We start from the raw sequence: 22518 nt of genomic DNA, 5'->3' as shown, positions 1-22518 counted from the left end.
TGATATAGTAACAGTGGTTATCTATTTGTTATTTCTTATGCTTCCCAGCACACTGTCACTTCAGTCCCCTGCATCATGCATGTTGGGGATCTGCAATAGCAAAGGAGTGAGAGTGGAAGAAGAAGAAAGGGGTTGAGTGGGGGGAGAGAAGAGAGATGTAAGGCCTAAGACATAGCAGTCTGTAAAAGGAAGCCTGATACTTTCTTCTTCTGTAGTTGGAGGAAATTTTATCTTGCAGGTTTGAAATACTAGGCACATTACCACAAATGAAGTCATATGAAGAGAATTAATCTATAACTGAAAGAGTTGGCCAATATTCAAATATCTAGTTTGATGTTGATTTGTGTTTAAAATACCGTACTTTAGAACTGCTGTACTGATTAACTATCCTCATTTTGCTATTGGCTTATATATTTTTATATACATATTCTGTCTACACACATTTTGAATGTGCATAAAGCATTTATATCTACAGGTATTGCAGGATGTTTAAACCCTAGAAGGCTATGGATAGTAGCACCCACTGTCTGACTCAAGTAGGATGCAAAAATTAATAACTCATTTTTAACAGTTCAAAGTGTGTTCAGTTTTCATGAATTTTGGTTTTGCACATCTAGTGGGGTTCTAATAAAATATTACAGGAATTTGAACAAATAGTGTTAGGCTACCATGTTGTTGTTGTTCAGTCGTTCAGTCGTGTCCGACTCTTCGTGACCCCATGGACCATAGCACGCCAGGCCTTCCTGTCCTGCGCTCTCTCCCGGAGCGTGCTCAAGTTCATATTCATTGCATCCGTGATGCTATCTAGCCATCTCATCCTCTGCCGTCCCCTTCTCCTTTTGCCTTCAGTCTTTCCCAGCATCAGGGTCTTTTCCAGGGAGTTTTCTCTTCGCATTAGGTCGCCAAAATATTGGAGCTTCAGCTTCATTATCTGTCCTTCCAATGAGCACTCAGGGTTGATTTCCTTTAGGATGGACTGATTTGACCTCCTTGCAGTCCAGGGGACTCGTAAGAGTCTTCTCCAGCACCACAGTTCGAAAGCATCAATTCTTCGGCGCTCAGCCTTCCTTATAGTCCAGCTCTCACAGCCATACATTACTACTGGGAAAACCATAGCTTTGATTAGACGGACCTTTGTCGGCAAGGTGATGTCTCTGCTTCTTACTATGCTGTCTAGGTTGGCCATAGCTTTCCTCCCAAGGAGCAAGCGTCTTTTAATTTCATGGCTACAGTCACCGTCTGCGGTGATCTTGGAGCCCAAGAAAGTAAAATATGTCACTGCTGCCATTTCTTCCCCTTCTATATGCCAGGAAGTGATGGGGCCAGATGCCATGATCTTAGTTTTTTTAATGTTGAGTTTCAAACCAGCTTTTGCACTCTCCTCTTTCACCCTCAACAAGAGGCTCTTGAGATCCTCTTCGCTTTCTGCCATTAGGGTGGTATCGTCTGCATATCGGAGGTTGTTGATAATTCTCCCGGCAATCTTAATTCCGACCTGTGATTCATCCAACCCGGCATTTCTCATGATGTACTCTGCATATAAGTTAAATAAGCAGGGTGACAATATGCAGCCTTGTCGTACTCCTTTCCCAATTTTGAACCAATCGGTTGTTCCATGTCTGGTTCTTACTGTTGCTTCTTGACCCTCGTACAGGTTTCTCAGGAGACAGGTAAGGTGGTCTGGTACTCCCATCACTTTAAGAATATGCCACAGTTTGTTGTGATCCACACAATCAAAGGCTTTAGCGTAGTCAATGAAGCAGAAATAGACGTTTCTCTGGAATTCTCTTGCTTTCTCCATGATGCAGTGAATGTTGGCGATTTGATCTCTAGTTCCTCTGCCTCTTCTAAACCCAGCTTGTACTTCCGGTAGTTCTCGGTTCGCATACTGCTGAAGCCTAGCTTGTAGGATTTTGAGCATCACCTTGCTGGCATGTGAAATGAGCGCAATTGTGCGGTAGTTTGAACACTCTTTGGCGTTGCCCTTCTTTGGAATTGGAATGTAAACTGACCTTTTCCAGTCTTGTGGCCACTGTTGAGTGTTTCAGATGTGCTGGCATATTGAGTGCAGCACTTTAACAGCATCATCTTTTAGGATTTTCAATAGCTCGGCTGGAATACTGTCATCTCCGCTAGCTTTGTTGTTACTAATGCTTCCTAAGGCCCACTTGACTTCACTCTCGAGGATGTCCGGCTCAAGTTCAGTGACGGCACTATCATGGCTATCAGGGACATTCAGATCTTTCCTGTATAGTTCTTCTGTGTATTCTTTCCACCTCTTCTTAATCTCATCTGCTTCTGTTAGGTCCCTGCCTTCTTTGTCCTTTATCATGCCCGTCTTTGCACAAAACGTTCCCTTGAGATCTCCAATTTTCTTGAAGAGATCTCTAGTCTTTCCCATTCTGTTGTTTTCCTCGATTTCTTTGCATTGTTCATTTCAGAAGGCCTTCTTGTCTCTCCTTGCTATTCTCTGGAACTCTGCATTCAGTTGGGTATATCTTCCCCTTTCTCCCTTGCTTTTCGCTTCCCTTCTTTCCTCAGCTACTTGTAAAGCCTCATCAGACAGCCACTTGGCTTTCTTGCATTTCTTTTTCTTTGGGATGGATTTCGTTGCTGCCTCCTGAACAATGTTACGGACCTCCGTCCATAGTTCCTCAGGCACTCTGTCTATCAGGTCTAATTCCTGAAATCTATTCCTCACCTCCACTGTATATTCATCAGGGATATGATTTAGGTCATACCTGAACGGTTCAGTGGTTTTCCCGACGTTCTTCAATTTAAGCCGAAATTTTGCAAGAAGCAGCTCATGATCTGAGCCACAGTCAGCTCCAGGTCTTGTTTTTACTGACTGTATGGAGCTTCTCCATCTTTGGCTGCAAAGGACATAATCTGATTTCGATATTGACCATCTGGTGATGTCCATGTGTAGAGTCACCTCTTGTGCTGTTGGAAAAGAGTGTTTGCTATGATCAGCATGTTCTCTTGGCAAAACTCTATTAGCTTTTGTCCTGCTTCATTTTGTACACCAAGGCCATGCCTGCCTGTTATCCCGGTGATTTCTTGACTTCCTACTTTAGCATTCCAATCCCCTATGATGAAGAGGACATCTTTTTTTGGTGTTAGTTCTAGAAGGTGTTGGAGGTCTTCATAGAACCGATCAACCTCAGCTTCTTCGGCCTCAGTGGTTGGGGCATAGACTTGAATTACTGTGATGTTGAATGGTTTGCCTTGGATTCGTACTGAGATCATTCTATCATTTTTAAGATTGTACCCCAGTACTGCTTTTCCCACCCTTTTGTTGACTATGAGTGCTACTCCATTTCTTCTAAGGGATTCTTGCCCACAATAGTAGATATGATAGTCACCTGAATTAAATTCGCCCATGCCTGTCCATTTTAGTTCGCTGATTCCCAAGATGTCGATGTTCAATCTTGCCATCTCATGTTTGACCACCTCCTGCTTACCTTGATTCATTGATCTGACATTCCAGGTTCCTAAACAATATTGTTCTTTACAGCATCGGATTTTCTTTTCACCACCAGACACATCCACAGCTGAGTGTCCTTTCGGGTTTGGCCCAGCCGCTTCACTCTTTCTGGCGCTACTTGGAAATACCCTCTGCTCTTCCCCAGTAGCATATTGGACACCTTCCGACCTGAGGGGCTCATCTTCCGGCGTCATATCTTTTAGCCTTGTGATACGTTCCATGGGGTTTTCTTGGCAAGAATACTGGAGTGGCTTGCCATTTCCTTCTCCAGTGGACCACATTTTGTCAGAACTCTCTGCCATGACCTGTCCGTCTTGGGTGGCCCTGCACGGCATAGCTTATGGCTTCACTGAGTTACGCAAGCCCCTTCGCCACAACAAGGCAGTGATCCATGAAGGGGCTACCATACAAAAGGCCTGTGTGTGTTTTATATAAAGGAATTATGCATGTCGCCAGGGCTTTCTTTGCATTTTCTAGTACAGTCACAGCTCCCATAGCCAACAAGTCAAGCTACTGCACAGCAGCATATCTCATTAGCCGTTTTAAAATAATCATACAAAATCAGTAACATTTTCATTATTAACAACATTACAATAGCATTTGGCAATCTCAACTCTAGGGTTAACAAAACATGTATAACTTTTGATACAATTGGTAGGTGTTACTTTTTTTTATGAAACTCTAGTTTTTAAGTATATTGTGTACTGAATAGGTAATTCACATAGCTGTGTCTTTCTTTTAAAAAAATGAGCGATAACTTTGATTATTGGATGCAATCCCTTTCTCATGTAACAAGCTGATCTGGGCTACTAAACTTCACTATAAAGTTTGTTTACTTTTTCCCATATAGGTCAAGAAAAGTTTTAAAAATGTGGCAATTCATGGACCAGTCTGATATTGAAATGATGCGAAGCTTGAAAGATTCTATGGCACAACATGAATCATCATCCGAATATAGAAAAGTTGTCAGCCGAGCTCTGAATATCCCAGGCTGTAAAGTTGTTCCTTTCTGTGGTGTATTTTTAAAAGAACTCTGTGAAGTTTTGGATGGGGCTGCAAGCCTTATCAGACTTTGTCCTCAGTATAACTCTCAAGAAGAAACACTGGAGGTAAACTAATGAGAAATAGCATTACTATCTAAAAGAGCTATAATAATTCCTGCATTTATTCATAATTGGTACATATGGAAATGCACATGCAAGTATTCAATCCTAAAGTAAATAGATGTGTAAAATATAAGTCCTTAATGCAAATACCTTCTCTTTTCTGGTAGCTGAATTGAACCATTCTGGACTAGGGTAGGATATACAATGGAGCCCCTATCATTTATGAGGGATTGCTGTGCTGGTATTTTTTAAAAATGCTATTCCTGCTCTGGGGGCATACATTCAGGAATACAGTGCAGTATCTACTTGTGTTTATAATGTGATCCAATGCTACACACCTATGCACAGTGTTAATTGCAGGCGAAATAGGAAGAGTGTGAAAGATCATATGGTTTTTATTTTTTACATTGCATTTATTGTTAGCGCCAACATATGCCACAATTAGTGCTGCAATTGTGGGAGAAGTGGGAGGTCATGCTGCCGTTTTAGGCTGCCTTTGAAAAAAGTTCGGTAACTGTGTATGCACCTTTGCAGGTGTGTAGCAAGGTAGGCTTGAAAAATAAATGGTGTGGTTATTCACAGCTGCACAACTCCGAAGGAGTGCCATGACAAATAGCCTTTTAAAAATAATGTATTTGCTACCCGCAAATCCCATCAAATCCATGTGAGCAAAGAGGAGAAGAAAAATGGGGGGTGCGGGGGGCTCGGGAGTGGGGAGGTCATGTTGCCATTTTAGGCTGCTTCTTTAAAAAGCCTGATAACTGCGTCTGCACCTTTGCAGCTGTGCAAGAATGCAAGTTTAAAAATAAATTGTATGATTATCCAGAGCTGTGCAGGTCTCGGGTGTACAGTGCAAAAGAGCCTAAAAAATGCATGGGTTTCCTGCCCGCAAATCCTATCAAAATTCATGCAAGGGAAGGGAAAGAGAAGAAACATGTGGAGAGGGGGAAGGAGGTGGTGGTGGTGGAATGTTGCAAACAGGTTCTACAGCTTTAAAGCCACTCCCAGTGGTAAGAGTTATAATACTGCTAGATTGAACAGACATGGCTTAGTAGACATGGAAACAACAGTCACTGAAAAAAGTTGTTATAAAAATAGTTCAGGGGAAAAATTGAATATTTAGTGAAAAATAGCGTCAGGACCAGAGGTAAAATAACATCAGGACTGGAGATAAACTAATGAGAAAAAGCATTGTTAAATAAAAGGGCTGTAATTATTCCTGAATTTATTAATAATTAATTGGGGAGTGCGTCCCGTGTTAGGCGCGTGAGCCAGAGATTACAGTTCCAGGATAAAATGATACTGCACATTAGCCCTAAGTGATTGGAGAACTATATATGTTACTTTACAGTTTTGTTTACTATATTTTGTTCTCTGTAATCTTCTATATGTTCCTAGTGCCAAAGTACAATTCATTAATAAGTTTACCACTGCTACAATCACAGTCTTCTAAATGTTCAGTGTTGGGAGTCTAGGCTAGATCCAAAGAGCTGCTTAAGCTCATACAAGAGGAAAGTGCCAGCCCAGTGAATATTTAAAAAATGTTTTTTGTTGGGAAACTTGACACCTGGAGAATACTGTTGCTGGAAAAAAAACAAGGCCGAAGCTGTCTTTGGCTCATGGAACTGCTTTCATGGTTCTTTGGATTCTGTCTTTAGCTTATAGATGAGCAAGGAGGCAGCAAATTAATTACCATGTTATGTTAGTAAAATATTTCATTTTTGTAGTCCTTTTTTAAACACTGCCATTTCAGATTTACTTATTTCGATTTATTTCTTTCCTTCTAAGATTTATTAGTCACCCCATAGCTAAAAGCAACAGCAGTGTTGTCAAGAACAGAGACTGCTGCTGCAAAGTGAGCTGAGCTGAAGTGAAGTGGCTAATGCAAAATTAGTGTTTGACACCTCAAGCATGCAAGTTGATCTTGGTAATAACTGGCATGTAATATGTAGCTGTCACCTTTAAAATCATGCACAGCTCACAGCTTGAAATAAGAACATGAAACACTCTAAAGGCCTCAACTTTTATTTAAGAGATTAGGCTCTTGGTGTCAGAAGAATCTAGCTTTTTGTCATTTGATGTTTTTACATTAAATTCCTTAAATGTGAAAGTTGATCATAATCTTAATATGAAAATTATGTGGTCCTGGGTATATAACTAGAATGAACCTCTGGTGCTGTTGCTGAAACTTACTTTGACGGTTCAGAATTACAGCCTAAAATGTATATAGGATCATACTACAAGCCCTCATGTCCTGCTTATGGGCTCCCCTGAGGCATCTGAGTGACCACTGCAGGAAGGAGAATGCTGGACTAGATAGGCCTTTGGTCTGATCCAGCAGTGTGCCGACTTCAACACCAATTAAAAACTGTCTTGTCAAAAACTGTGCTATGTACTGTGCCAGCTAATATATGAATAGGACTGGGGGTTAATAAATCCAAGCTGTCCAGGGCAACATCATAGTATGTGTGGGGTGGGGGGTGGAAAGAAAACAGCAGCTTCCAAGATGGCTACTATGTTTCATGTTAATGCTATTTTGCTCACATAGATCAAGTATGTGCCCCAGATCACCCTACTCTCATTTACTCATTCAACTCAATGGAACCTACTTGTGAGTAGACATGTATAGGATTGTCCTGTAAATAGATTCAATGGGCTTCCATTGAGCAGGAAGCAGCATTACAGGATGATTTGTGCTACCTGCCTTACACAAGATGTTGGTGTAGCTGCATTAGCCCTTACAGTGTGCCAATTGCAGCTACATGTATATTTATTTATTTATTTAAAATTGTTTTTAGGCAGCCTTTAAGGGTAAAACCCTCTCAGGACAGCATACAGGATAAAAAAAAAACATTCAAAAGTATATGAACAGGCAATGATTTTATAATAAAATATTATAAAAACAAAGCACCTATCTAAAATGTATTTATTCTGTAATTGTGCTTACTGAAACATTGTTAAATGATCAGTTCTCAGTGCTGTTTGGTTTGTTTGTTTGTTTGTTTTTAGTTTGTTGCAGAATACAATGGGCAAGATAACTATTTACAGCGGATAGGTCAAGATGGCCTACATAATACAGAAAAAGAATCAACAGCTAATTACATTTTTCAAACTATTCGGAGCTGTAATCGCAGCTTGGAATCAGAAGATGGAGAAGATAATTTTATTGAATATGAAGGTGGAAATTCCAGAAGAAATTCTTTAAAGGACAAAAACCGTTATCAGTAAGATAGATAGATATTTAAAGTTTCAACTTACAAAATAAAAATCATTGGTGACATAAGTTTTAAAGATTATATTATATTTATAATAATTCCTATCAATTTCCAATTTTCCTGAATCTTCACACATCCCCACCTGGATGGTATCAGCATTTCATTTTGTACATCTCTAGGGAATATCAGAGAGAGAGAGAGAGAGAGACGTATATGAATGAATTTTCTCTTCTTTTTAGTGGTTTCTTCTTAAACTAATAGTTATAGAATAACCCTTCCTTAGTGTATGTGTGTATGTATACTAATAGAGATCTTAGTTTTCCAAATGCCCATCCCTACATAACCAAAATGACACCATCCCCATGCAAGATGGAAGAATTAGCAGGCTTGAGGAGACCCCAAGGATTGCAGAAGTACAAAATACCTTTAGGAAAAAATCCCTCAGAGCTGCCCCATAGCCCAATGAGGACTGAGTATGCTCAATGGACATGGAGTGCTGACTGACTGTTGCAGAAAAAAAACAGAAAACCTGTGGGGAGGGGAGAATGGAAGCATCTTCCATCCTGAACAGAAGCACTCCACACTGCAACAAGATCCCACTTGCAATTTTCTATATTTTATATTTAATCTGTGCAATCATTGGTCTGTTAAAGAATAAGATTTTATGTTTTAAATGAAATTGCATTATAAGCATCCAGATGTATAGTTAAACCATGTTTTGAAGTTATGAGACCAAACCTCAGCATGCCTTGGGATTGCACACTCTAGTGCAACCATGGATCAGAAGCTTCTGCTGCCACTGTAGTTAATCCTAACTATGGCTAGTAGAAACAAACCAGTTTCATAAAATATGGTTTAAAATTGGCTTGTTTCAGCTAACCATAGTAAAGATTAACCACAGTTTTTCCAGATTTGGATGGCATGACAAGGTGCGCTTAATCTAAGATGAAAGTCAAAGCTTCCAAACTTGTCTTTGCAGCCTCACTGAAGGAGAAGTGGGGAGTGTGCAAACCCAAGGTTCATGGAGGCTCATTCTCATAATGCTAAACTATGATTTAGTGTTATGCCTGAACCAGCCCAATGTGTCACTTTTGTATGCATCTTCCCTATTTTAATGTGTTTGAGAAATAAGAATTGTATGGTGAGAACACGTAGCTTTAATGCAAGTGTCTATCTACTTTTCTGGACTGCTTCCAATTCCAGACTTTTTCTCAGAGCTATGCATGGAATTATGGCACTCAAATGCTTGGAATCCTGCTCGTTAAGTTTTATGTTCCCTCATGATGTAATTACTTCCAGGCAAAGCTTTTTCATCTTGTGAGTGAAGCTTTTAGAAACCTACAGATGCAACTAGGACTTGGTCAGTGATGCCAGGAATAGTACCATGGCATCTTTGTTGATCTTAGCTCAGAACATTATATCCTGTTGGAACAGCATTCTGACCCAGTCAAAATAAAGGTTATTTATTATTGTTCCTAATCCCACTACTTTTAAGGACATGTTATCTGAGGTTAATAAATTATCTTAGGGAAAGCTTATCAGAGCTAATAAAGTCTTTGAATATTCACAATAGGGCATAGCCATTCAGCACAGGTGTTGTTTTAATTATGACACATGGGAAAGCTCATGTTCTCTGACCTCAGATCCCCCATTTCTCTCTGGGTGGTAAGAAAACCACTGAAAGTCCAGAACACTATGCACTTAAATGAAATTTATGTGAAAGTAGTGGAGGATTTATTGGACAATACTAGAAAGATTCTAGTAGAGCTATACCCACAAGGAGGATTATAATTGCTATTAGTTTCTCTTCATGGAGGATACTACTTGCGGGTTGACTGCTGTGACATATAGTAGATAGTGTTTTGGACATGGCCATATAAGACCCAAGTTCAAAATCATGCTCATGTGTAAGGTCATGTGCCTAAGCTGCTTGTAAAGTTATTATAATTTGGTACTTATAGGAAATTAACTTTCCTTTCTTGCCCAACAGACACTAATTTCCAGGAGTAAATCTGTTGTGGTTGCACAGAACACAGCTATTGATTTTTTTTTATTAGATACCATTTTATTTGTTTATGTAATGATTTATAAACCACAGGGCCATACAGCCCTCTCAAGGCAGTTTGCACAACATAATTATAATCATAGAATCATAGAATAGTAGGGTTGGAAGGGGCCTACAAGGCCATCGAGTCCAACCCCCTGCTCAATGCAGGAATCCAAGTCAGAGCATCCCTGACAGATGGCTGTCCAGCCTCATCTTGAACGCCTCCAGTGTGGGAGAGCCCACCACCTCCCTAGGTAATTGGTTCCATTGTCGTATTGCTCTAACAGTCAGGAAGTTTTTCCTGATGTTCAGCCGGAATCTGGCTTCCTGTAACTTGAGCCCATTATTCTGTGTCCTCTGAGATGATCAAGAAAAGATCCTGGCCTTCCTCTCTGTGACAACCTTTCAAGTACTTGAAGAGCGCTATCATATCTCCCCTCATTCTTCTCTTCTCAAGGCTAAACGTGCCCAGTTCTTTCAGTCTCTCTTCATAGGGCTTTGTTTCCAGTCCCCTGATCATCTTTGTTGCCCTCCTCTGAACCCTCTCCAGTTTGTCTGCATCCTTCTTAAAGTGTGGTGCCCAGAACTGGACACAGTACTCCAGATGAGGCCTAACCAGTGCTGAGTAGAGGGGAACTAGTACTTCCCGGGATTTGGAAGCTATGCTTCTATGAATGCCGCCCAAAAGAGCATTTGCCTTTTTTGCAGCCGCATCATACTGTTGGCTCATATTCAGCTTGTGATCGACAACAATTCCAAGATCCTTCTCACTTGTAGTGTTGTTGAGCCACATATCCCCCATCTTGTAAGTGTGCATTTGGTTTCTTTTTCCTAGGTGCAGAACTTGGCATTTATCCCTATTAAATGTCATTCTGTTGTTTTCTGCCCAGCGCTCCAGTCTATCCAGATCACTTTGAATTTTGTTTCTGTCTTCAAAAGTTTAGCTATCCCGCCCAATTTTGTGTCATCTGCAAATTTGATCAGCATTCCCTGCACCTCCTCCACCAAGTCATTAATAAAAATGTTGAAGAGCACTGGGCCCAGGACTGGGCCCTGCTGTACCCCACTTGTTACCTCTCCCCAGTTTGAGAAGGTACCATTGATAAGCATTATAAAATACAAAATCAGTATAAAATCCACAAAAATATACCATCTAAAAGAAAGAGTAAAAACTAGCAACACAATTTAAAAATCAATGTTTTGAAGACCTGAAGCCATTTTATATTAATCCATAAAAAAACAGGTATAAACAGACAGATATTTAAGTCCCATTGAGAAACACCCAAGGAGGGGACTAAGTGAATTTTCTATGGCAGGGAGTTGCACAGTGATGGGCCACCACTGAAAAGGCCCTCTCTCTTGTGCCCACCAGCCTAATGGACTTCACCGGTGAGCCAGAAAGCAGGACCTCAGTGGCCGATTTTAGTGGCTAGGCAGGCTTCTATGGGTGAAGGTGGTACTTCAAATAACCTGGTCTTAAGCCATTTAGGGCTTTAAAATTAACAACCAACTCTTTAAATTAGGTTCAGAATTGCAGTGGCAATTGTGAGGGAACTGTGAGGGAGTGCTATGGGTTATCAGCATACTGATGACATCTTAGCCCAAACCTCCAGATGACTTCCCCCAGAGGCTTTTGTGGATGAGCCTAAACTATACATCAGGGTTGGGCAACTATGAGAGGTCTGGGACCATTTTGGCAGCCCTCCAGACACCCCTGTGAGCCCCGACTGTCAGGCAACCCGGAAAAAAGGTTAACCCTCGTTCAAAAGAAGAAGCTCCTAATCTGTAACAAGTTTCCCTGTACCAAGGTAGATCTGCAGTGTAATTGCATAGTTTGGCCCTTGATTCTTAAGAGTTCTTACACTTAAGACCTTAAGAGTTCTTAAGGCTGGTGGGGGAAGAAGAAGTTGGCAGAGTACATTTCTGTACCATAATTTCAATAAAATCCTGATCTTACTGAACCACTAAGATTATACCATCGTCCAGTAACTGCTCATTTGTGAATGAAGCATGAGCACTGTGCTCTAAATGTGCTTATTCCCTTAATATGTACATGAAATCATCTTTGCTTCCTGACAAAATAGTTTCTAATAGAATTATGATCATCTGGCAGTTCTTTCTGGGCAGTTGAGCAACATCTGATGCCAAGTGAGTCTGACCTCCTTTCTTCTCCTTTCAGATCACCTCTTGACATCTGAGAAGTGTTTGGAAGGTCTTGTTATATCATTATTTTAAATAGTCTATAGCTTTTATTCCAGGAATAATTTATTCTTAACTGAGGTTTATGTTTTACATTGGAAAAATTACATTTGTTCACATACTAAACTTGATATATTTTCTTTAAAATAAGAACTGAGTGAGCAGAAATCTTCCTATTATTATTATTATTATTATTATTATTATTATTATTATATCCCGCCTTTTTCCCAATACTGGGACTCAAGGCAGCCTTACAACGTTAAAACTGCTACAATTAAAACCTATAAATAGAAATATAAATACAACTGTACAAAAGTTAAAAATATAATTAAATCATCAATATTAAAATTGTAAAAATATTAAAACATTAAAAGACAACCAGAACAACAAAAATGGTATCCATACATCACATTTTCCCAGGTCCAGACTAGTTATCCCCAAAGGCCTGCTGGAACAAAAAAGTTTTTGCATGCCTACGAAAACATATCAAGGAGGGTGCCACTCCCGCCTCCCTGGGAAGGGAGTTCCAGAGCCTTGGGGCAGCCACTGAGAAGGCCCTCTCCTGCATTCCCACCAGGCGTGCCTGTGATGATGGTGGGATGGTGAGAACGGCTTCCCCTGACGATCTCAGGGCACGAGTAGGCTGATAAGGGAGAATACGGTCTTTCAGATAACCTGGACCCAAGCCGTATAGGGCTTTGTAGGACATAACCAGCACTTTGAATTGTGCCCAGAAACAGACTGGGAGCCAGTGAAGCTGTTTTAACAGGGGAGTTGTATGCTCCCTGTAGCCAGCCCCAGTCAGCAGTCTGGCTGCAGTTCTTTGAACCAGCTGAAGTTTCTGAACACTCTTCTGAGGCAGCCCCACGTAGAGTGCGTTACAGTAATCCAAACGGGATGTAACTAAGGCATGTGTCACTGTGGCCAAGTCAGACATCTCAAGGAACGGGCGCAGCTGGCGCACTAGGTTTAACTGTGCAAATGCAGTCCTGGCCACCACTGAAACCTGGGCATCCAGGCTCAGGGCTGAATCCAGAAGTACACCCAAGCTGCGAACCTGTGTCTTCAGGGGGAGTGTAACCCCATCCAGCACAAGCTGTATCCCTATTCCCTGATCTACCTTTTGACTGACCAGGAACACCTCTGTCTTGTCTGGATTAAGCTTCAATTTGTTTTCCCTCATCCAATCCATTACTTCCGACAGACACCGGTTCAGCACCCCAACAGCTTCCTTGGAATTAGATGGAAAGGAAAAGTAGAGTTGGGTATCATCAGCATACTGGTGACACCAAACCCCAAAACTCCGGACAACCTCCCCCGGTGGTTTCATGTATATGTTAAATAGCATGGGGGACAAAACAGAACCCTGAAAGACCCCACAAGCCAATGGCCAGGGCGTCGAACAGGAGTCCCCCAGCAGCATCTTATGGGTCTGCCCCTCCAAGAAGGAATGGAGCCACTGTAAAACAGTGCCTCCAAGTCCCATCCCAGCAAAGCGGCCCAGAAGGATACCATGGTCGATGGTATCGAAAGCCTCTGAGAGGTCCAGTAGAACCAACAGGGACACACTCCACCTGTCTAGTTCCTGGCGTAGGTCATCCACCAAGGCGACCAAAGCTGTTTCTGTCCCATAACCGGGTCTGAAGCCAGATTGAAATGGTTCTAGATAATCTGTCTCATCCAGGAATCTCCGGAGTTGGGAGGCCACCACACGCTCCAATATCTTGCCCAGAAATGGAATATTGGAGACTGGCTGATAATTATCCAATATAGTGGGGTTCAGGGAGGGCTTTTTTAACAAAGGTCTCACCACCGCCTCCTTCAAGCAGGCTGGAATTCTGCCTTGCCTAAGGGAGGCATTAACCACTCCCCTTACCCACTCGGCCAGTCAACCTCTGGCTGCTTTTATGAGTCAGGAAGGGCAAGGATCTAGAACACACGTGGTGGCTCTCACCTCTCCAAGGATCCTGTCCACCTACTCAGGCTGTACAAATTGAAAAGTATCCAACAACACTGGACAAGCAGGGGCCAAAGTTACCTCCACTGGGTCTGTAGCAACTATAGCGTCCAAGTCAGAGCGGATCCAAGCTATTTTATCTGCAAAGTGCTGAGCAAATTGTTCACAGAGGGCTGTCGAGGGGTTTAAATTATCCTCTTCCAGGCTAGCATGTAAAAGACCCCTAACCACTCGAAACAGCTCCGCTGGATGGCTCTTTGCAGACGCAATAGTGGCAGAAAAAAATATTTTACTTGCTGCCCGTATTGCCACAGAGTAGGCCTTCAAATAGGCTCTAGCCTGTGTTCGATTGGATTTACTCCGAGTTTTCTGCCAATGTCGCTCCAGTCGTCTTCTCACTTGTTTCATCACTGCCAGCTCCCTAGAAAACCAGGGTGCTGGTGCAGCTCCACTTCGTGAGAGAGGACGCTCAGGAGCGATTGTGTCCACGGCCCTGGTCATTTCTCCATTCCAGAGATCAGCCAGGGCTTCGACAGAATCGCCCTCCAAGGCAACAGGAAAATCCCCAAGAGCCGTCAGGAAACCATTCGGATCTATCAGCCTCCTGGGGCGGACCATCTTAATCAGCCCTCCGCCCCTGCAGAGGTTCCGAGTGCCAGCAAGTCTAAACCCCACCAGGTAGTGATCTGTCCATGACAACGGAACTATAGAGAGTTCCTCCACTCTCAGATCACTATAACCCCATGCAGCACAGAAAACGAGGTCCAGAGTGTGCCCAGCAGCATGGGTGGGGCCAGATACCTTCTGGGACAGACCCATGGTTGTCATGGCAGACATGAAGTCCTGAGCCACTCCCGACAGGGCAACCTCAGCATGGATGTTGACATCCCCCAGCACAACAAGCCGAGGGGTCTCCAACACCAACCCCGAGACTACCCCAGCTAGCTCAGGAAGGGAGACTGTTGAGCAGCGGGGTGGACGGTACACCAACAGAATCCCTATTCTGTCCCGGGCACGCACCTTCCAATGCACACACTCGAACCCAGCAGACTGCGGGATAGGGCACCTGGTAAGGGGGATCGAATCACGATAGACCACTGCCACTCCACCTCCCCACCCCGCAGGTCTTGCCTGCTGCTGAACAGAGAACCCTGGAGGGCAGAGTTGAGAGAGATTAACCCCCACAGCTTCATCCAGCCAGGTCTCTGTAATACAAGCCAGGTCAGTGCACTCATCCAGGATCAAGTCCTGGATAGCAGTTGTTTTACCATTCACTGACCTGGCATTCAGCAGCAGCAGTTTCAACCCAGGGGGTCTGTTGCCAGGGCCATCCAGGTTATTTGAATTGGGGAACAGTTTAGGGACAGTCAGCGCCCTATTGTTACACACTCTGCCTTTAGAGTGTGACTGTCTCCCCCTAATTTTCCATTTGTTAGGATGATGGAAAAGTAGAGCCAATATACCTCTAAATATCAAAGGCTGGGTCTTGCTTGTGACCCTCCCAGAGTTAACTGGCTGACCATGGTAGAAAACATGGTGATGGACTAGATGGACCCGATGTGGGCAACTTGTGTCCCTCCAGATGTTGTTGGACTGCAACTCCAGTCTGCCCTATCCAGCAGATCATGGTGAGGGATCATGGGAGTTGCAGTCCAACAACTTCTGGAGGATCACAAGCTGGCCATCCTGTTATAATCAATGACACTGCTATTCTTGCTTGATTATTTGAAAGAAAAGGCACTAAATTGAGCTCCATGCTCTTTAGTGTTGTTCTGGTTTATCCAAATGACCCATTTTCTCTGCTTGTTTCTTCATCCATCTTCTGCTTTCTGGGCTATATATGCAAACAAACTAACCCACCCAAACATTTTGGGATATTTCATAAGTTCGTGGAGGACACAGTGGAGTTTGGTTTGCACCAAGAAAATATTATTTGTAAACTGCCTATAGTTCATTCTTCCGTGGTGTAATATGGTACAGTTAAGCCTTTAAAATGAGATGTTTCAGTGACATAATGTTTTCCATGTCATACCCCTTTTTCAAGCTACTCTATGGGTCTACTCTAAGTATGACTAATTCTGAATCCAACCCACCATTTATATATCACTGCACTGTCATTGTGGCTTAGGCATGTACTGAACAATTTGTAATGCGCATATGGTTCTGGCCTATTCAGTTATCGCAACTGATATTTGTCAAACCCTTTTCTATCTGTGCATTCCATGAACTGTTGCGGGGGGCACCCCTCTTCTCTTGCTTTTGCACATGCATCTCTTCTCCACTTGCCCTTTTGTTTTAGGGACTGGAGAGAGACCAGTCCCTAAAACAATATGCAGGCGAGAAAAATATGTAGGCAAGAGGAAGGCAAAACCCCACAGTCTGTGTTAACAAGCAATTTTTCCTCTGTGAATAACCATCTTAATTTGCCTGAAATAATTGTACCTTATAGAATCATACAGTGTCTGGTTATCCACAATCATGACTGCCACTTATGCCATTTGGATGTGAAATTTGTCCACAAGTAGCATTTTTAGTTCCAAGCGGAACAGTCCTATTTTAACAGAATAAGATCGTTGTTAAGAATGAGGTTGGCTTACCGTAACACAGTGCAAAGGGATTCAGTTGTATATTCACTCACATAAACTGCATGATGAAATAGCTTGTTGTATGATAATGTGTGTTAAGGGAAGGCTGACCGTATCTTGGTTTCCATACAGGTTTATAACTGGAGAACTGTCAGATTCTGAAAATGACATATTTGAGCAATGCAAAGAATGGGCTACACAGGCAGCTGAAGAGCAGCAGAAAGCTTTCAGTCATGGAATAGAGCTCATTCCTTGGTATGTGCTGTCGATCAGAGCTGATGTCCATCAGTTCATGCTGCAAGGTGCAACAGTCATACATTATGACCAAGAGACACACTTTTCAGCACGCTGTTTCCTTCAGCTTCAGCCTGACAATAGTACATTGACATGGATGAAACCCACCACTGTTTGTTCTGCAAGTTCTAAAATGAAACTGAGCGTGCCAGGTAGCACTGCTGAACTTGGGAAATTTCAATTTCTTGGCAATACTGGATTAAATGGACTGGTGGAAGGTTGCTTAGATCTGTTCTTGGCAAAGGCTGTGTATATGGGACACTCTGGTATTGATATGCATGCAGTGTGCATTCAGAATAAACTTTGCAATATGTCCCTTGAACAGAATGGTGTAACACTATTGTATGGACTTCAAACTACTGAAAATAAGTTGCTGCACTTTGTGGCTCCAAAATACACTGCCAAAATGCTGTTTGATGGATTGCTGGAATTAATGAATGCTATAAGAAAGATGAAGAGATTCCCTGATCAGAGACTGCAGTGGCTGCGAAAACAGTACGTCAGCCTTTATCAGGTAAAGTGATCTATGATTCTCCCTGTTCCCCAGCAAGTGGAACATGTGCCAAGCTACACCCACTAAATCTCTATAATCATCTCTTTTCTACTTCCATTATCATTCACTCCATAGCTGCTAATGATAGCTGGGCCCTAGTCTAGGTTAGCCTGTGTCCCTAGGATACTGTGCATGCATACAATTAAAATAAAATGAAATGTTTCTCTATAAATTCCACATCTTGTCCATTTTAATCAAGATAACTTTTCTTAGGAGGATGGACGGTATGAAGGCCCAACCTTGGCTCAAGCTGTTGAACTGTTTGGAGGGAGGCGCTGGAGTACGAGAAACACAAGCCCAGGAAACCTGACAAAAAGTGTAGAGAAACCAGGTGTGCAACGAAACAACACTCTGGGAATCAGCACAGCTAAGAAAAAGAAGAAAGTACTCATAAGGGTAGGAAGTTCAATTATTTAATGTTGTTGCATGGGTAATTTAAGCTTCTGTATTATATATTTCCTGCATAATTAACTGCATTCACCAACAGAGAAAGAATGATTATAAATAGAAATATCTGATTGCTGTTGGTTGGATTTCATTTATTTAGAAGCAGGGTAATTTTTTTGCACACAAACTAGTACAAATGTTTGCCTATGTTTAAATTAAACCAGAAATAGAGCATTCTGGGTGGTATTTTCTACTTCTGAGTTGGACCTTTGTCTGTATTGTGGAATCCAAGGGGAAGGGAAACATCATACATTTGAAGTATACACAGTATTTTTGACTATTCAGAAAATAGCACTTCCCCTCACACACACACACCCCCGCATTAATTTGGAAGGCGGAATACGCGAAGCCAAACTTTGGGACCTGCCAGTGAGCATTCAGTACTGCAGTTGCTGGAAAGAGGGCTGAATTACTCACAAGGGGGAGTGGGGCTGAGGCGGGGTGGGAAAAATCCTGAGTTCAAATGTGCATCTTTTACAGATTGTAATGTTTGGAGGTACAGGGGAATGAGTTTTTGAATACTTAATTTTAGTAATGGCAAAGTAACATATTGATTTTCTTTTTTTTTTTTTGGTAATTGTAGGTAATGGGTTGGATCCAAAGGTTTCGTTTTGACAGAATGAGTTTCCCTTCATCAGCTGGAGGAAAGAAACCATTGCAATCCAGCCCATCATGTTTTTGCAAACTTTAGCATAGTTACCATTACACCACAGCTATCTTTTGTGTTAAAAATTTATAGGTGAAAATCATTTCCATTGCTCCTCCCACTCTGCTGGCAGCAGCCCAGTGTGGTGTAGGAATCTCAGAAGCCTCCAAGATCAAAGGCTTCCATCTAGGTGGTAGCAAGATGTGCTAAATCCTTGTGCAAGACAGTTTGCTATTCAGGCATTCGAGGGGATCAGTTCAGTATGGCATTATAGTCTACTCCCCATTTTATAATGTCTCCTGCACTGATGACCAAAGAGTAAAATTTATTCAAACACCTATTTGTCAAATTGTTAATCAACTTTTCAGCTGTTTTATGCTAATGGGATAGGGTGAGCTAGCTTGGAAAAGGACTTCAGAGGATTGTCTGTTCTGTATATACTCAGGGCCAAAGTAGACGTGGCATGGGAGATACATGGATTTTTTTTTTAAAAAAAGAAATAGCAAACATGGAGCTCCTCAGTTTTTATCAGGGCCGTGGTATTGGGGGAGATTTTAAACACCCCCCCCACACACACACACCACTGTTATCCTCAGGGAGATGCCCTCCTGGACTACTGTTTGCACTGCGGTGCGGGAGGGGGGCACATAACGGTATCTTACGGGGTACCTGTATGTTTTCTCCCAAGGGGCAAATTGTATCTTTTGGGAGAGGGATTTTAATTGGGGAAAGGGTTAACCCCCTCCAGTGCTGCAGTTCCAATCCAAATCCCCCCCCCCCCCAGGGTTACATTAAAAAAACAGATCTCGGTCATGGATCTCCAGTGACATATCTAGTTTGGCCCTCAAATGTATACCTAATCATTTTCTTCCATATGCAATTTACATCCTTTTTGCCTGAGCAAACTGATAATGGCTTTCTTGACTAGATGTTTTCATGTAGCTTTGTAATTTACAAAATGAATTGTGGTTGAAATATGTAGTGTTTCTAAGGTATTTATTATGAAGGTCAATGTTTTAAGGGTGAAAGTGGAGATGGCACTGATGATGAAATGGCAATTCGAAAAGCAAGACCTTTTAAGGAGAATCAGAGCAGAAGTGGTTCAGACCCTCCAGATATTGATGAGCAAGAAGAAATAGGTACTTCAGCTTAATTTTATTTTTGACAAAGGAACCAAATGAATCCTGTGGTGGACTTGCAAACACTTGGCTTCCCATTTTTGTCTAATGGTGGGTTCTCAAATTGCTCCCAAAATTTAGGTGTGATTTGTTGGGCAATGTAGGGCACTACAAGGGGCACTTAAAGAACAGATGTTCATGCAAAAGCTCCTAGTGATTTTTTAATCCTGATCTGAATTTATTTTCTGCTAGAACAGAGTAGCTTATACTTACAATTTTTAAAGAAACATACAAGCAGCTATAAAGTAAGCATTGCTAAAACAGTTGCCTAATTCACCCGTCACTGAAAAATGCCTGACTCAGGTTTGAGTGAATCTGCATGGGAAGGAAAGAACCACTTGAGAGGACTCGTGTGTGTGACCTCATCCATGGTATATCGCATGGAGATGGCACCTTCAAGGAGCAGTTCTTTACAAATGAAATGCTGTACATATAGACTAAATTTCTCTCTGATTGTAGATTTTACACCATTTTGACTTTCATAAGTCAAAACCAGCAAGAGCAAATTAGAACAAATGCTGGCATGCTAGTTCAGTGTCCCAGGGCATAGTCTGAAGGCATATGAGGCAGCCACCTTGCTGAAGCTAAGCAGGTTTGGGTTTGGTCAATGCTTGGAGGGGAGACTACCTGGGAACCACATGTAGCCACCTTGAGTTCCATGATGGAAGAAAGGTGGGATATAAATGAAATAAATAAATATTCATTCATTCCAGGTGGCCCTTCTCTATCTGGAGATGCATGACTGGTATATGAGTTTGAATAGTTAAACCCAGTTACATTTTCTTTGTCACAAAAACACCTAACAAAATTTTCACTATTATTTTTTTTTAGTTAACAGTGGCTGCATTTGCATGACATGCTAAACTATGGCATGCTCCCATCTCCCTTCTCTTTCTTCTGCCTGGGCAGGAGGAGAACTTTGGAAGCTTTTGCTTCTGTTTAGTTAACTGTGGTTTATCAAGTTGAGTGGTGCAAAAAATTGTGGTTAACTTAACACTAACTGTGGTCAATTCCAAACAAGTCAAATTCAAACTATGGTTTGTGAAGCTGGTAATTGAAACTAACCATAGTTAGTGTTAACCACAATTTTAAAAACATGCTTCCAAGTCCTCCTGCCAGCCAGCAGAGAGGGTAATGTGTGAACCCAAGGCAACTGTAGCTCATGCACATCACGATAAAGTTTAAACCATGGTTTAAGCCATGATTTAGTTTGACATGTGAACACAGCCAGTGGCTGCATTTGGATGTCACAATAAACCATGAACATCATGATAAACCCCCCTCCCTCTCTTCCTCCAGTGCAGTCTCAAGGAGGAGGTCTGAAGCTTTTCCTTCTGCTTTTAATTTACTACTGCTGCTTGTTTCATCTAGACCAGATAAACTATGTTTAATCTTAACTACTGTTTATTTTCAATAAACCAACTTCAAACTATGAGTTATGAAAATTGCTTGTTTCAACAAACCATAGTTAAGTGGTTTTGTCAAGGTTGTGTTTTCATTTTGCTGAGTTCCAAATTTTACATGTAATGTTATTGAGATAGTATTTTCTTCCAAAAAAAAGACATTTTCAGACCTACTTTTATAAGCATATTTTTCATTAAAAATTCACAATTAACTATGTAATCATGACTTTTATATTCCCAAACTAAACTAGTAATAAAGACTACTTTTCTCTGGAACAGGATTATATCAGTAGTCCTGACTAACTTAAGCCCCACTCATTTCAATGGGTCTACTCTAAGGAGGTCTAACATTGGATACAACCCAAATAATAGATTGAGAATCTTCCTGTGGCTTAAGTCACAATCTTATTAGGGCATTATTCTAGGATATGGCAGTGACCTTAAAAAGCCCTATTGTATTGCATCTTGTTGTCCTTAAGCAGAAAAGTATATCTCAAGGTTGTCATTGAAAATGTTTTTCTGGGATATTTACAGTTATTTATAAATATTCCATTGTTGCTGATCCGGCTATTTGTCTTGTTTTGTTACAATTCTTAAATCAGAAAACAACTACTTACATCAACTTTGCATTTAATTAAAATTCTTTCTATTTCTTGTTAAGTCCTTGGACTCTGATCCTATGCTCAGTGTCTGATACCAAAGTTCTAGTTAGTCTGGAGAATTGCTGCACACGTCTGGGTCAAGCAGATGAAAATTGAAATAACCTCTGCTTTCCCTCCTTTTAATAGAGAGTTAGGGAGCAATTATATGGCCACTAGTCAGCGGCTAGACAGCCATAGGATACATCGGTTTCCGGGAACCGACCTTCCCCACCCTCTCGCACCGCCTCGCAGGCAGCTCGGAATGGCCCCGCGCTCCACTCTTGGAAGAGGAGTGCGGAGCGGTGAAAACGAGGTGTTCTGGGGTGGGGGGGAGGCGGAAATGCTGGTATGACACATCCAATGTGTTGTCAGGCAGCCTCTTCCCCCGCTCTGCCTTCCTGCGGCTAGACAGCCAAAATTGGCTGTCTAACTGCAAAGGCAGGGTGGCTGAAGCACAGAGGGGACGATCCCCTCCGTGCTTCTCCTGCCCTGCATTGGATAGGCAGTTGCCTCTGAGTTCGGAGGCGGCTGCCTATCCCAGTAGGATTGCTTCCTCCATCTGTATTAATGCCAGAATGAGAGATACAATTAATGATGCATTTTATTAGGTATTTTGTGTTGGTGAAATACATGCATTATATAATATACTCATTCTGAGCAGCATTTTGAATAACATAATAATTTTGTTTTCAGTTGTCTTTAGTGCTTTTACTTTCTGTCTGACAAATGGTTCTGTATAACATGAACATTTGCATACTCT

General features: G+C 41.8%; 1 protein-coding gene across 1 annotated transcript in view; it reads left to right on the top strand.

The window, feature by feature from the left end:
- PLCE1 (phospholipase C epsilon 1) overlaps positions 1-22518 on the top strand; it is a 202781-nt gene that overhangs the window by 124140 nt on the left and 56123 nt on the right. The window contains 5 exon segments of the mRNA XM_084845832.1: positions 4338-4596; positions 7603-7817; positions 16729-17404; positions 17657-17839; positions 19558-19675. Of these exon segments, the coding sequence (XP_084701958.1) occupies positions 4338-4596; positions 7603-7817; positions 16729-17404; positions 17657-17839; positions 19558-19675 (1451 nt within the window).

This window comes from Heloderma suspectum, chromosome 3 (assembly GCF_057233095.1).
Source record: "Heloderma suspectum isolate Gila_16-S chromosome 3, 16-S_ref, whole genome shotgun sequence".
In the NCBI taxonomy this organism is placed as follows: domain Eukaryota; kingdom Metazoa; phylum Chordata; class Lepidosauria; order Squamata; family Helodermatidae; genus Heloderma; species Heloderma suspectum.
The sequence above is the reverse complement of the archived record's forward strand: the minus strand, read 5'-3'. Positions and strand labels throughout refer to the sequence as shown.